The 15,677-nt window shown below is 30.3% G+C and overlaps 2 protein-coding genes across 3 annotated transcripts; both read left to right on the top strand.

The window, feature by feature from the left end:
• Positions 1-1,134: 1,134 nt before the first annotated feature.
• LOC145165601 (uncharacterized) lies at positions 1,135-3,325 on the top strand. Of its 2 annotated transcripts, none has more exons than XM_079084359.1 (2): positions 1,135-1,229; positions 2,320-3,325. In XM_079084359.1, the coding sequence occupies exon 2, from the start codon at positions 2,330-2,332 to the stop codon at positions 3,032-3,034; it is 705 nt and encodes a 234-aa protein (XP_078940485.1). In that variant the 5' UTR covers positions 1,135-1,229; positions 2,320-2,329; the 3' UTR covers positions 3,035-3,325. The 2 variants fall into 2 exon arrangements, with proteins under 2 accessions (XP_078940485.1, XP_078940486.1); XM_079084360.1 differs by lacking the exon at positions 1,135-1,229 and adding an exon at positions 1,334-2,012.
• A 4,315-nt stretch (positions 3,326-7,640) lies between these two features.
• Positions 7,641-15,298, top strand: LOC145165600 (pectin acetylesterase 8-like). Its single transcript, XM_079084358.1, has 12 exons — positions 7,641-7,818; positions 7,902-7,984; positions 8,081-8,213; positions 8,324-8,403; positions 11,189-11,275; positions 11,356-11,480; positions 11,665-11,725; positions 11,815-11,868; positions 11,960-12,037; positions 12,144-12,249; positions 14,819-14,964; positions 15,041-15,298. Exons 1-12 carry the CDS (start codon positions 7,680-7,682, stop codon positions 15,134-15,136), a joined length of 1,188 nt encoding a protein of 395 aa, XP_078940484.1. The 5' UTR covers positions 7,641-7,679; the 3' UTR covers positions 15,137-15,298.
• The last annotated feature ends 379 nt before the right edge of the window (positions 15,299-15,677 follow it).

Genomic DNA, 15,677 nt, shown 5'->3' with positions numbered 1-15,677 from the left:
ACTATAATAATATTGGACATGCCTAATGATGTCCAGATATACAAGAATAAGAGGTACAACATATCATTTTCAAGTTAGGTACCATTTAATTTTACTTCGCATAGGCTTTCGAAAATTCATTTGATCAGCTCAAACTATGATGAGCCTAAAGGATAGTAGGGTATGTTTGACAAAAATATTTAATAATCGGAAGACATAACTTTTATTATATAGAATTATTAGACAAAATTATATCTAAGTTTGTAAAATGTGTAAAATTATATAAATGAACATCAATAAAAGCACAAATGGAAACCTTAAAGGGGAAGCCTAATATTTCTAATATAACATACAATAGTTTATCTTTAAACGCTATTTGAAATAACTTTTGGATTATAAACTGTTTTTTTTTCTTTTTTTTTCTAAAAACTTTAAGCTTGGCATTTTTTTTCTTAATTCGAGTTTTTTTTAAAGACTAAAAGTTTTCTAAGTCTATACGATGAGAGGCTAGTGGTTGATGTATATAATTCTACAAAGAAAATCCAGAGATTCAAACACACACAAAAAATACAATGCATTAGTGCCCCACAACTTATCCCAACATGATGGCCTTTGGATAGTTTCGGCACGGGTCATCCATACGGTGCGACTTATCATTTTAAAAGCTCTCAAATGTAGTTGTTTCCCGCGATAAAAACTTAGGGGGTGTTTGGATAGGAAAAAAAGAGGGTGTTTATTGCTTATTCCCACCACAATAAGCTAAGTTTAAGTGTTTGGATAAAATCTTTAAAAATCAGTTTATTGTGTTAGAAATAAGCTAATTTTAATAAGCATCTCCTCCTTTGCTTATTGCTTATTGTTTATTCCCACCACAAATAAGCTAATAAGCAATAAACTAATAAGTTAATCCAAACACCTCTTAGTGATTGATGAGTGAAATTTTATATAAAGGTCCAAAGTTCAAAACCCTGACAAATCCAAAATATTGCCGGTGTTCACTCTTTTAGCGATTTACCTCCCACACGAGGTCTTGGGGCAAGTTTTAAGGGTATAAATTGATTTTTCAAGTTTCAATGGGGTTTAAATGAAAATTTTACATTGATAGGTTTTTAAAATTCGCACGCTTTAGTGGGTGTACAAAGCCCTAAACGTAAAACCCTTTCATGTACGCACAAATTCACCAATTCACAATCACTTGGGACAATTCTGCATCGCATCATCTACGGCTGCACATCTCCGTTGAACCCAAGGTTTCTACTTTTTAATTTTCATTTCATCCATTGTTGTTGATGCTAAATCTCTTTCAGCCTCTTGTTTGTTGACACTTTATTTTTCTCACTTGCAAAGAACGACACATTCGTTTTTTTGTGTGTATGCGTGGATTCTAACAAGCACAATATTTTAATCTGAGTTTGAGACTATTGCGATCAATTTATGATCTCTTCACAACTATGATTTATTTGAAAGGCTCTTGTTTGTCTGTACTACTATCCAAATACCTAAAAATGGCGTAACGCATCTAAGGCCTCGTTCCTTCCTGAGTTTAACAAAAGAAAAGAAAAGAAGAGAAAAGAAAGAAAAACAAAATTTTCTTTTGTGTTCTTTCTTTCTAAATTTTCTCAAATCCGAAGGAAAGTTAGGGGGGAAAGTGATCCTCCCATTTCCCTCCACTTCCTTCTATTTCCCTCCTTTAATGAAACTCCAGAACACCAATTTTTTTTATTTTCTCTCATTTCCATTCATTTCCTTTCCTGTTAAGTTAATTTGTTAAGTTAAGTTGAACTCGGGAACGGATGTAAATGCAAGAACTCTCATGATCCAAATATAAATGGGCTCGCATAATTTAATACTTATAAAGGTTAACTGGAATGTAAAAATTGTCCATGGTATATCCCACGACGAGAGTAATAGAAATTAGGGCTTCAGGTTATTAGAAATCAATCCGCTTCGACCTCCGACCTCCAAACCCTTCACGTTTCTTCTGCTCGACGGCGTTCAGAGCTTCACTTCCGGCCACCAGACATCGACCTCAGGTCCGATTGGAAGTTTTTTCGTATTTTTTATTTTTATTTTTGCGGTCTTTCATTTTCTTTTGATGATTATAGTTCCGATTCCTGTTGGTTTCTTTCTTTCGATCACTCTTGTATAGTATTATACCTTTAGACCTCTTGTTTGTTTTTTAGCATTATGGTTCCTGAGATCCCTGTGTTAATTTCTTGTGAACTGTGAAGTCTGTTTTGATCACTGTGAAGCCTCTGTTTGTGTAGAAACTCAGTAATCAAGTTAGTTCTGTTTGCATCATTCTATATGACTCAAATCAAAGTGTTTATCTTGTTGCAGCTTCATCAAGATGAGTCTCTTACAGAAAAGAAAAGCCCCAGAGACGAAACCAAAAACAGGTGGTAATATAGCGGAATCAGATCGCATAGTACTGAATGTGATTAAAAGCAAAAGAGAAATGGCAATCTTTGTAAAGGATTTAAAGCAGGAAGCAGGACTCCCAGATCCGACTTTCAACAAGTCTATAAAGAACCTCCTAACTTCTGGTTTAGTAAAAGAAGTTGCCCATGTCCAATTAAAGGGCAGAAAACACTATATTGCAGCTGAGTTTGAGCCATCACAGGAGATCACAGGTGGTTCATGGTATTCAAAAGGAGAACTTGATCAGGACTTCATTAATGGTCTTAAAGACCTTTGCCTCAGGATCATTCGTAAGCTAAAGGCTGCAACTGCTGATGGAGTATATGATTTTTCTGTTAAAAATGGGCTGATTAATACTGATTGCACGAGTCAGCAAATAAGTGAGATATTGAAGTCTATGGTTTTGGATAATAAGATTATAGAGGTGAAGAGTACTGGATTGGGGGAATACCATTCCATTCCTATTGGGAATGTATGTTACAGATGTACAACAGGGGATTCCGCTCAGGGTTTGAGAACAGGGGCAATGGTGTCAATTCCTTGTGGTGTTTGTCCAAGAATTAGAGAGTGTACACCTGATGGACTCATCTCTCCAACTACCTGTGTTTACTACACCAAGTGGTTAGAGTTCTGATCATCACACCATTTTGTTTGATTTTGGGTGTATAGTTTTAAGTGTTTCTTTTCTTCATCTTTATCTAGACTTTTTATATACTTTTTGTTTCGTTTCATCCATTAAAGACCTGTTCATCTTTTATGAATTTCTTATTAGAGCATTGAATGATTCAATTTTGAATGATCATGTCATTGTTCATATAATAGGATATTTCAGTTGAATAAAACAGAGGGAAAGTACATTGTTATATTTCTACTCTTTGCATTCATCCCTAATTATTATGATATGATATGATATTGGTATGGTGTTGTTTTTGTTTTTATTATCTTTAATTGTAATTGTATATGTAATTTTTCTGTTTCTTACTGCTATCGATATTTTATAATTACATTATTAGTATTACCATTATTATTAATAATATTAGTATTGTTATTATTATAATTATTTATCCCAGTGTTTGGATTCTAATTCCAAAGGTATATTTACTAATCCACCATGGTATGAATAGAATTCGAATTCCATTTTTTTTATGCCAAGCAAATGCACAAGTTAACTTTAGTTGCTTGAAACTTGAAACTCTGTTTCTTTAAAAACTTAATTTAGTTATAAATTACTAAATTTTATCATTTAATGTGTTCATTTCTAACAACTTGGAATTGTATTCTAGATATATAATTACTTTTTTTAATCCTTTTTTTTAAAATTGAATTTGTTTATCTGTTGATCAATAGTTATTACCTGTGATTGTATTTGTTTTTTTTTTTCCTAAACATTGTGTGATCAATTTTTGTTTTAACTTTACTCATAAAACAATAGTAGTTAGCAAAAAGTTACAATAAAGTTTTTTAATTTTTCGATGAAAATTTTGATTGAGAAATTGAATATGAAATGATAAATAAAATAATTAATATGCACTTTAAGGAAATGAATATATTTTCAATGAAATTTCGAGTTATTTTGAATTTAGATATTATTGTTGATGAATCACATGATCCTAATACTGTATTTCATTTCACATAACATAATGTTTTATATCTTCCTCAATTTACATAAAAAAATATATATGTTTGTTACATATTTGAGGTTTAGTTTGAACGGAAAAAGACAGGCAGCTATAAAATTTTCTAATTTTTCTAATTTTTTTTCTCAATTGTAAATTTATGTACCTACTGTTTGTATACAGTAGTTGCTATCTAAACTTCTTGTTATATTTAGCCAACTGTATACCAATAGACTGTGTAACAGAATTGCTAATTCAAGTAATGACCTTGGAGTTATCAGTCTCCCAAACATCAACCAAAAAATCGAAATTCTCAGCTTGAGACACTAAAAGTTTGGCTTTAGTACCTGTGACAGCCCCACATATTCTTACCACGAAGGAAGTTTTTCATAACATAACTCTAATACGTATAATTCTTTCTATCTAGTTGTGATTGACTGAAGGGAATCATCATTTCCAGTCATATTGGCAATGGATAAATAACCACAACAATAGATAAGCAATCAGAGAATGAGAAGCGCAACAAATCAGCGGAAGCAACCAATCGAACAACAACAAACTAACAACAACAGCAAACGAATACCAACAAGCAAACGAACATCAACTGCGAAAGAGCATCAAACAAATTGGAAATGAAACGGCTACAGTAACCCTAGAAATTTTCGATAATATTGTCATATGATTATTGAAAAGAGAGAAATTACAAGGTTTACAATGAAAAAAACTACAAAGAAGAAAGGAAATAATAAATACTACCTAAGACCACATCCTAATACACTAAAGCCTAAAGGGCCAATAAACATGTGGGCTAACAACATATATACGCTAGGGGTGTGCGCGGTGCGGTTTGGTGCGGTTTAAGTCTAAAACCGCAAACCGCACCGCATATGCGGTTTGAGTTTTTTTGAAACCACAAACCGCACCGCAGAAGTTCTAAACCGCGTTATGCCGTGCGGTTTGTGCGGTTTGATGAGTTGCTACATTTTATAACTTTTGAAAAATCTAAAAAGCCTTTTGATCTTTTGAGATATAAAACTAGAAACTAGAAATGTTTTGCAAAAAACTCAAAAACAAGTTGCTTTCTGTAATATGTTTGTTAATTAATTTCTATTGTATGACTATATTCACTAATTTTAGGCTAATTAACATATCCATTTTTATCCATACCAACATTCTAACTGTTATGAACTTGTAATCAGACAATTATTACTATTTTATTAATCCTAGTGATGAAACAATGCACTTTATATATATATATATATATATATATATATATATATATATATATATATATATATATATATATATATATATATATATATATATGCAGTGCGGTTTAAACCGTGACTTTGTAATTGAAAACCGCAAACCGCACCACATAGTGCGGTTTAACGAAATAACAAACCGCACTGCAAACGTTCTAAACCGCATTATGCGGTGCGGTGCAGGCGGTTTATGCGGTTTGATGCACACCCCTAATATACGCTAACAAAACTAAATAAACAAGTTAGAAACTTACAAACCCAATTCAAAACATGAACAAGTTCGAAACTGCATGGATAGTTCTAAATTTTCAAAGTTTTGAATTTTCTTTTATCAAAAAGTAGTTTCAAACTTGTATATTCTGATAAAGAACATATTCAAACTCATAAAACATGTTCGCAATTTGATGGTTTTGAAGATACCAATCATTTTTTATCTGTTTTTTATAAATATTTTAAAAAATAATAACTTTCGTGAATATTCCTATATATCTTTAATGCAGCTATGAGTAAATTATACGAATGGTCCTTATGGTTTGGTATAATTTGCACGTTTGGTTCCTAACTTATTTTTTTTAACTTGGACGGTCTCTATTGTTTGTTTTTATTACGCGTTTGGTTTCTGTCTTACCTAAAAAGACTATTACGCCCTTATTATTTTTTTTAATTAATTTTATTATTTATGTATTTGTTTTAATTTATTATTGTATATTTATTATTTAAATTATTAAAAATATTTATTATTTATGTATTTATTTTAATTTATTATTGTATATTTATTATTTAAATTATTAAAAACATACCCTCCTCTCTCCTTCTAAACCCAGTATCTCTCTCTTCTAACTCAACCCTAAATCATTGGAGTGGCTTGGAAGATTATAGCCACTGGAAATCAAAACAGTGCCGGAAACCTCCACATCCGCTGGAAATCATCATAGCCGCCCAAATTCTCCTCTGTCAACGACCTCTCACCATCTCCTTCCAACGTATACTTCATCCTCTCGTTTCCCCTGCACCCAACCTCACCATCTTCCTCATCACATTCTTCCTCTAACGATCAACAGTTTAAGGTTCTCCTTCACTGACATCTTCCCATTTTCGTTCTTATAAGTCATTTGTAAGTTCAAGACGCATCTAGGGTTTTGATCGAAAAAGGGTTTTGATACCCATTTCTCATTATTGTAAACCAACTGTAACATAAAGTCTCGTGGTTTTGGTTCTTCAGAACATCTCGTAAACTACTATCTAGGGTTTTGATTTCACGATGGTAGCTTTATGTGGTCTACAAATCGTTCGTTGCAATTGAATCAGAATGAGGAAGGGAAAACTGATATCTTAATGTCTTCTTTCCTGCATCTTGATGTCGAAAGGGAAAACGGCGGAGCCACCACCTTCAGATGTAAACTCTGATCTGGTTCCTTCTTCTCCCTTCCCCTCATTTCATCGGAGCCACCACCATGTTTTTCCGGAAATAGGTTTCATGATTATTCTTGATTTTGGTTTAATTTGGTGTTGATTACAAGTTTTGATTTTGATATTGATTCATCATGTTTGTTCTTAATTTTGGATTTGGTTTCAAGAATATGACCATGGTTGTTAGTGGCTGGTGGTGGATGGCAGTTGTTTTAGCAAGGAAGGAAGAGGAGGTTGTGATTCTTGCATGTTGGGTATTTAGTGGTGGTGGCATAAATGGTGGTAGTTTACTTTGGTGGCATACTCCCACAAAAAGGAATTGGATGGAAGACTGAGTTTTAGATTAATAATAAATAATAAAATATACAATACAAATTAAAATAAATAAATAAATAACAAAATTAATAAGGGCATAATAGTCTTTTTTAGGTAAGACAGGGACGAAGTGCGCAACAAAAACAAACTGTAAGACCTTCCGAGTTAAAAAAATAAGTTAGAGACCAAACACACAAACTAGCCCAAACCACAGCGACTATTCGTGAAAATTACTCAAACACTATTTTTTAATTTGGGATGCAAACTCCACGTTCCACGCCTTGAACCACGCGCCCAGTTTGCATCAACCAGGGGAGGGTGGTAGTATGCATCGATCTCCATAAAAAGAAAAAACGTCTTCAAACTATCTGTTTATAGTTTTTAAGATTATAATAATTATATTATTTACATATTTTTCTTATTAAAATAACTAAATTAGTACGATGAAAAACGAAAATAAAAAGAAATCAAAAGGATGACATGTTACTAAGAAATCAGACATGTGATTTGAATAAAATAATGTCAAAAAAGAAACTTTATGAACAAATAAAGCAATTTCCTTTTATATCATATTTTCTTATTAATATATTTCAAAAGTAAACCCGCTTATACATTATATATACACACATATCTAGACTTGACTTTTTCATTAACAAATTTTCGAATTTATACTATGGTGAAAGTAACATCAAACCAATGGCTAACACAGACACTTGTATGTCTATTCATCTTTCTAAAAACAGAAAGTACAAGTGAGGAGGGTATACTTAGTGGTATAAACATCATCGAAGGAGCTGTGGCCAAAGGAGCAGGTGGCTTTCGATTCTTTAACCATCTTTCTTTCTATTTTTAGGAAGATTTGATTTTTTACTGTGGTAACAATGGTGGTCGGAAGTTTGTTTGGATGGAAGCCCACCGGCATACCAGTTTGATGCAGGTTTTGGTGAAGGCCTTCGCAATTGGCTGATTCATATACAGGTCACTATATGTGTATATATATGTGTATTTATTATGTATGTATGTATATGTATGCATGTATGTATATATCTTGGTGAATGTGTTTATATATGATAGGGTGGGGGATGGTGCAATTCAGTAGAAGATTGTCGTACACGAATGTATAATCGATTCGGGTCCTCAAAGATGATGAAGAGTTCTGATTACAACTTCACAGGGATTTTGAGCAATAAGCAAGAATTTAATCCGAGTACGTATTTTTATTACTTATTATGATATTAGTTACAAACTTACAATAAGTATCAAAGAATTAATTTGGAAATTATTTTTGATTATTTTGTAATTAATGAATTTGGATAGATTTCTACAATTGGAATAGAGTCGCTGTGAGGTACTGTGATGGGTCATCATTTACTGGCGATGTGGAAGAAGTTGATCCTGTAAGTCATGTGTTATGTGTACCATACATTTATATCATCATTGCATTGCCTTATCTTGTACTTTTTTAATGGTTTTACCTTTTATTAAAAAAGCAATAAAACTTCTAAACAACATATTAATCATTGTAATTTTTGGAAACCAGCAATTAAGCCAATTTGATTTAAAATTGACTACCGATAATATTTAAGTTTTATTCAAAAATTAATGTTTTGGCTAGGTAGGATGTCCTCATCATTTTCTATATCAGAATGGTAGTTGGTTTAATGGTATCTACAACTTGTTACAACATTTCTGCACCAAAAAATATATTTATAATATATTTTATTTTATAATTTATAAAGATTGCCAAAAAGAACATTCTATTTATTAGTTCTTTTACAAATTTACATTACATATTTTTTACAACGCCTACAAATAAATTCGAAACATAAAAACTGAATTTAATATATGTGATCGATTAATATCAACTTAATAGATTGTCAACATAATATTACAACTAATAGTCATTACATTTACAACCAATAGAAAAATTAAATATTTTCCTACATTTTATTCCTACTTATCATCCTACCATATCAAATATTAACATGTGTCACGTTTAATTAGACATTTAATGAAATTAATAATCATTTAATCCACTTGTCAACATTTGATATGATAGGAGGAAAAGTAGGAACAAATTGTAGGAAAATATTTAATTTCTCCAACCAATATTGTAACATATAGTTGTTATCCATAATGACAACATATTTATAATTGTTACCCAAAATAACAACATACTTACAATTCTTAGTAAAAAAAGCATGCAACATAAAAATCATAAATTCTTTTCACTCATAAGTCATAATAACAAGCATTCCCATGTTTTCCAGGAATTTAAGTGCTCTTAGTTCGGTCCATTTCATTTATAGATTTTTAAAATCAATACAAAAATCTACCCTAATAAATGAATATTCATTTTGGCACATGTCAATCTTTTATAAGTTTTGACACTTGTCATTTTGTGGTATTTTTGAAATAAATAATATCATGTCAATTTCTAGTTTTTTTAAATTTTAAAATTAAAAAGCTACATAATGCATATAGTTATATAAGTAAAGTATTAAATATAATAAATATGATCATAAATTGCCATAAATATGTTTTTTCCTTTATTATTTTAAAATTTAATTTCAAAAAATATTTAATGTTTACACTTTGATATTTAATTTTTTTTATTTAACCCATGTAATATATGGGTCTCACACCTAGTCTATATTAATAAATAAAGATTCATTCTGTCACATGTCGTTCTCTCATTCAATTACTCACATGTCATTTTGTCATAATTTTAAGATATTTATTTTCCACTTGTCATTTACTTCATTTTTCATTTTCCAATATATTATTAATTTAGTTTCCATAAAATAAACTTGTCATTTACTTTATTTTTTATTTTCCAATATATTATTAATTTAGTTTCCATAAATTAAACGTACCATAATGACAATTAATTTGAAATTTGAAATTTCGATTTCAATTTCAAATAAATTTACAATTTAAACCTTTGTATTTAACAATTTGCTATAATTAACTCGTTTAGTACACGGGTATGACAACCAAACACATAATTTTAATTTCTTTTTTTTTGGAAAAATGACGCAATGACCCTACTATGTATTTCGATTTTACCTTTGCAATCCCTAAAGTTTTTTTCATGCATTTTAAGGGAACAAATTGGTTAGTGACCTATTCATCTAGTCTCCTTAACCTTTTTAGCCGGTTAATAGATGCAGGTGTCTTTTAGTTAATTAAAAAAAATAAATTAAATCCATCTTTCTCTTCTTTTTCTCTCTCTCTCTCTCTCTCTAACGTTATTTAGGATTTAAAGAACAAACCATATTGATTTCTTGAACGCCACCTTCATCTGAAATGGGAACCTTGCCCAATCTCCTTTAATTTTCCTTTCCCCATCTAGGGTTCAAATGTTTGAAATCGTCACCATGTGCAAAGAAATCGACGAAGATTGCAGATGGATTTGTATTTGGCTCTCAAACCGGCGGTGGTTGGGAAGGAGGAGGTGAACAGTTTGAGATCCGAAGGAATTGCTCCGGCTAAGCCTGCCTAATTGTATCAGAATCTAATCCACTTCTTCCTTGGTACAGCTTGAGGTTCTCGTCTTCATCATCGTGTCTGCTGATTTCATGGCTGATTCGGTGTTGGATTGGATTGCAGAAAATAGGTTTGAAGATGTGTTTTTTTTCAAATTTTGTTCGGTGGTTGAACCAGTGATGATGGGGACGGAGGAGTGACCGGAAAGAATGGTGTCGACGGTAATGGTGGAGGAGTGCCAGAAAAGAAGAAGAAGCAAGGAAATGCTCTCGTTAAATAAGAAATGCTCTTATCTGGCATTTCATTTAGTGACATGGCAAAGGGGTCAGTTTACCCCTTCAAAATTGTGAAGGGACATTTTAAAACTGACAAAAACAATTTTGTTCCCTTAGAGGGCAATAAAATAACTTTAGGGACTCAATGGGATAAGTCGTAATATATAATAGGGTTGTTGCGTCATTTCCCCTTTTTTTTCGCATGTTTTTTTTTTCATAATTTTCACTTATTTCAAATTTCAAATTCAAATAAACTTCATATTTAATATTTTCTTTTAATCAACCTGTATAGTATACGAGTCTCACAACTAGTCAAAATATATACTATATACAATATATGGTCTTCGTCATCCGAAAATAATAAGAATAGTTGAACATTCTTATTCTCCATGCATTCTCATTGTCGTTCGTTTTGAAGGCTACAAATCTTCACTTTAGGGGTGCAAGGATCTTCAATGTCATTATTGAGGAGTTGCTTACCAAAGGAATGAAGTTTGCATCAAATGTAAAATCCCCCATGACCCCTTCTCTTTGTATATTATTTGTTGTTCCTAGTTTACAAAAGTTATACACCGATCCCAACAGGCTCTTTTGTCAGGGTCTTCAGCAGGTGGATTGGCTTCCATACTTCACTGTGACAAGTTTCGAGATATCTTTCCAGAAAGTACTCGAGTAAAATGTTTTTCAGATGCTGGTTATTTTGCTCATGTGTAAGTTTATCTTCCTACATCAGAAAATGCTACATTTGTTCAATAGATATGATCATATATAAGTATACGACTTCCATTTGTTAACTTAGCACCAAAATAACCTTATCCAATTACATGACCCTTGTAGAACATTACATGCCAAAATTAATAAGGTTCACATGTGTTTTTTGTTGAATTTTAACAGAAAAGACCTCTCTGGAGGATATAAGTTTGAGGAGTACTATGATCAAGTGGTTACATTACATGTATGTTATCAATACTATGATCTCGTACTGATATAAAGTGTTTGAACATTATATAAATTGGAAGATAAACATTTTTTTTGTGCTTATAGGGATCATCCAAGAATTTGTATCCTGAATGTACTTCGAAACGGAAGCCAAGTCTAGTAAGCACATGTATCTTGATCCCATTTCTAATATTTATAAAATTATTAGAACGCACTTTACTGATGAACATGTAAAATAATGATATTGCAGTGTTTCTACCCACAATTTGCCATGTCATATGTCAAAACACCTATTTTTATATTACAAACTATATATGATACATTTCAGGTAAAGCTTTGAAACACAAATTTTTTATAGTTTCATCTAATCACGTAGAAATCAAGTTCATATTACATCTTACGATTGTGCTTTGCCTTAATTTTGCAATATTAAGATCCAAAACATCTTGGCGACACCAGAAGCCGATCCTAAGGGACTCTTTACCAAATGCAAGGAAGATATAAATTTGTGTTCATCTGCGCAAATCCAAAGGCTACGAGGTCAATGTCTTTGCTTTTTTATTCAAAAAGATTATTGGCTTTAGGTGTTTGTTTCCTTTTTAAGTAATGGATTTAAACACAATATGATATATATATATATATATATATATATATATATATATATATATATATATATATATATATATATATATATATATATATATATATATATATGGAAGGGTTCTATGGAAAACGAAAAAACCCTAAAAATCATAAAAATGCATAAAAAAATACTTAGACATCACAAATATTTTTTTTTGAACTTATATACCAAAAAATCACAGGTTATTTTAGAAATTTGCTGAAAAAAAAATAAAATTTTGATTTAGCGAAAATACATAAAAAGCTACGAAAATTCATAATATAAAATCAAAAAAAGATTTGTGATGTCTAAATATTTTTTTATGCATTTTTATGTTTTCCATAGAACCTAAACCTATATATATATATATATATATATATATATATATATATATATATATATATATATATATATATATATATAAAGGAAAAGTTCAATACAGAACCATAATTATTGGTTCTCCAAGGAACCAAATTTTTTTTTAAAGTTGTAGAGCTTATTCTTTATCGAAAAAAAAACTAAGAATATCTAAATTCATAACTTAACATTGTGAATGTTAAACATATTTTTCGGATTCACCGTGTGAATTTAGATTCACATTGTGAATCTTCAAAGATTCACATTGTGAATTTGACGAAAAAAAAATTAAATTTTTTTTATCGAATTTGATATCATTGGAAAAATGATAAAAAGTTATGAATTTCTGTATTTTTAGTTTTTTTTTTTGATAAAAAATAAGTTTTAAAAGTTGAAAAAAAGATTGGTTTCTTAATTCATTAGTTAATTATGGTTCTCTATTGAACCTCACCATATATATATATATATATATATATATATATATATATATATATATATATATATATATATATATATATATTATTTTGAATGTAGAAAAAAAATGATTTAATAGAGAAAATCAGTAAATAGGTTTTCACAAAGATTATTTATCTAGACAGTATTAATTTCACCTACACAGCTTAATGAGAAAAAATATCTTAAAAAATCTCCAACCCAACACCAATTCCTATTTTTGCACCTTCTTTATATGATGAATAGTAAAACACCAATGATTGTTTCACTATATTTAGTTTTAAAGTTTTGTTTGTACAAATTGGCCATTAATTTTGAATAAATGTATTTATAACTAGTTTATTAATATTTTTTTTATGTGATATTTGTTACATGTGATGTTATTTTATAAATTAAATTCATATTAGTTTAGTAAAATGGTTGTTTTGATTATATATATATATATATATATATATATATATATATATATATATATATATATATATATATATATATATATATATATAATTTATGTTGATTGGTCATTTAATATTTTATAATTTTAAGACAAAATTACAAAAATGGTCCTTATGGTTTGCCAAAAGTCACAAAGTCAGTCCCTGCTAATTTTTTTTTACGAACATGGTCCCTGTGGTTTCCAAAACTTGCATCAATGGCCCTTTTTGCTGACGTCGTTACTGTTCATCCGTTAGTGTAAGGGTATTTTAACTGTATGTACGTTTCCTACGTATGAGACGGGTCATATATAATAACCCGTCTCATACGTGTATATAATAGATAAAAGTTATTATATATGACCCGTCTCATACGTAGGAAACGTACATAAAGTTAAAAAAAAAAAAAAAACTACGTCGAAAAATAAGCTCGAATTTAAACCGACAATTTTATAAAAAAAACCATGTAACTTTAAAAAAAATAACGAAAGAAAGTTCTAAATTATAGTCGAAACGTTGATCACCTTGAATTATACCGACAAATATATGAAAATAAACACGTAAAAATAGTTTTTTTAGGTTAGCGAACGAAAGTTATTAATAAAAAACAAATTATATATAATACGGGGTTAAACACGAAAATTTAGAAAATAGAGGGGTGAAAGTAACATTTTTCAAAGTTCAAAGTGAAAGGTTCAAAGTGATATTTTAAAAAGTAAATGGGTGGAAAAGTCACAAACTCATAAACATAAAATATAGAAAAAAATACATAAATGGTCCCTATGGTTTACCCATAGTCACAAACTCAGTCCCTGCTACTTGAAAAGACCAAAATACCCTTACACTAACGGATGAACAGTAACGGCGTCAGCAAAAAGGGCCATTGATGCAAGTTTTGGAAACCACAGGGACCATGTTCGTCAAAAAAATTAGCAGGGACTGACTTTGTGACTTTTGGCAAACCATAGGGACCATTTTTGTAATTTTGTCTAATTTTAATAAAAAGATTTGATCAGATTTGTAAAAATAAAAAAATAACAATTACGAGGCTTACTTTTAAAAATCTATTGAGATTAGAAACAGTGGAATGTTGTTTTCGTTGTAAAAATACTATGACCATCGGAGAAGAATTACTATTTTCACGAATTATTATTATATTTTTATAAATGTGATGTAGAATTTTGTTAAGGGTTGAAGATGGTGGAAGATACTTGTAACATTTAATTATTGTTGTATTGGTTAGATTTTAGATTGGATTTTTTAAAAGCATTTTTGGTGGTTCGAAATGATTCTTCAAGAGGATGGTTTGTTAATAGTTGCTTTACTCACGGCCAAGCTGAATACCAAACAAAATGGTTAGGATATCGTTCATGGAAATTGAGGCATAAGGTAAGGATCTCCTTATACACATGTTCTCTTGTGGTCTATATTTCTATTAGTCAGTCACATAACACATCTTTTGTAGGCTATTGCACAGTCAGTTGGTGATTGGTTTTACGATAGAAGCATAGTCCGAATAAGCGATCGCCAAAATCTCTTGCCACACTATTGCATCAACTAACCCATTTCTTATGTATAAGTTCTCTTGGTATGAGCCAAATAATAAAACGATAATAATAATTATAAACAAATTCATAGATGTAATACATGTCTAAAAGTATTCAAATAACGAATTTGAAATATGTGTTGAATAAAAAAAATTGTGGAATATGATTTATTTTAACTTCGATGAAAATGGTAGATTGCATGTCGATTATTTGAAGCAACCTTGCTTACATGATTAAAGAACAAACTATGTGAAATCAGTTACATAATCAATCGAGATGGACAAAATCGGTTGGCTTGCAGTTGATAATAGATTGTATTTGGTATCCATGGCGATACATATATATTCCAATTTGTCATTTATCCAAAATTTCACTATGAGTAGAAATGGTACAGAGTGCTTCAAATCTCCTTTCAACCGATCAGAATGATATTATAAAAAATATTCATAATGTAATCAATTGTATTTAAAGGTTTCAACATCATGCATCATGATGTGTTTCTCTAAAGGATAAGTTCTCGATTGTAATTCTGATCTTGATTTGACTTGTTCATTG

Source organism: Lactuca virosa, chromosome 3 (genome assembly GCF_052849685.1).
Source record: "Lactuca virosa cultivar CGN04683 chromosome 3, Lactuca_virosa_CGN04683_v6, whole genome shotgun sequence".
Classification (NCBI taxonomy): Eukaryota; Viridiplantae; Streptophyta; class Magnoliopsida; order Asterales; family Asteraceae; genus Lactuca; species Lactuca virosa.
The sequence above is the reverse complement of the archived record's forward strand: the minus strand, read 5'-3'. Positions and strand labels throughout refer to the sequence as shown.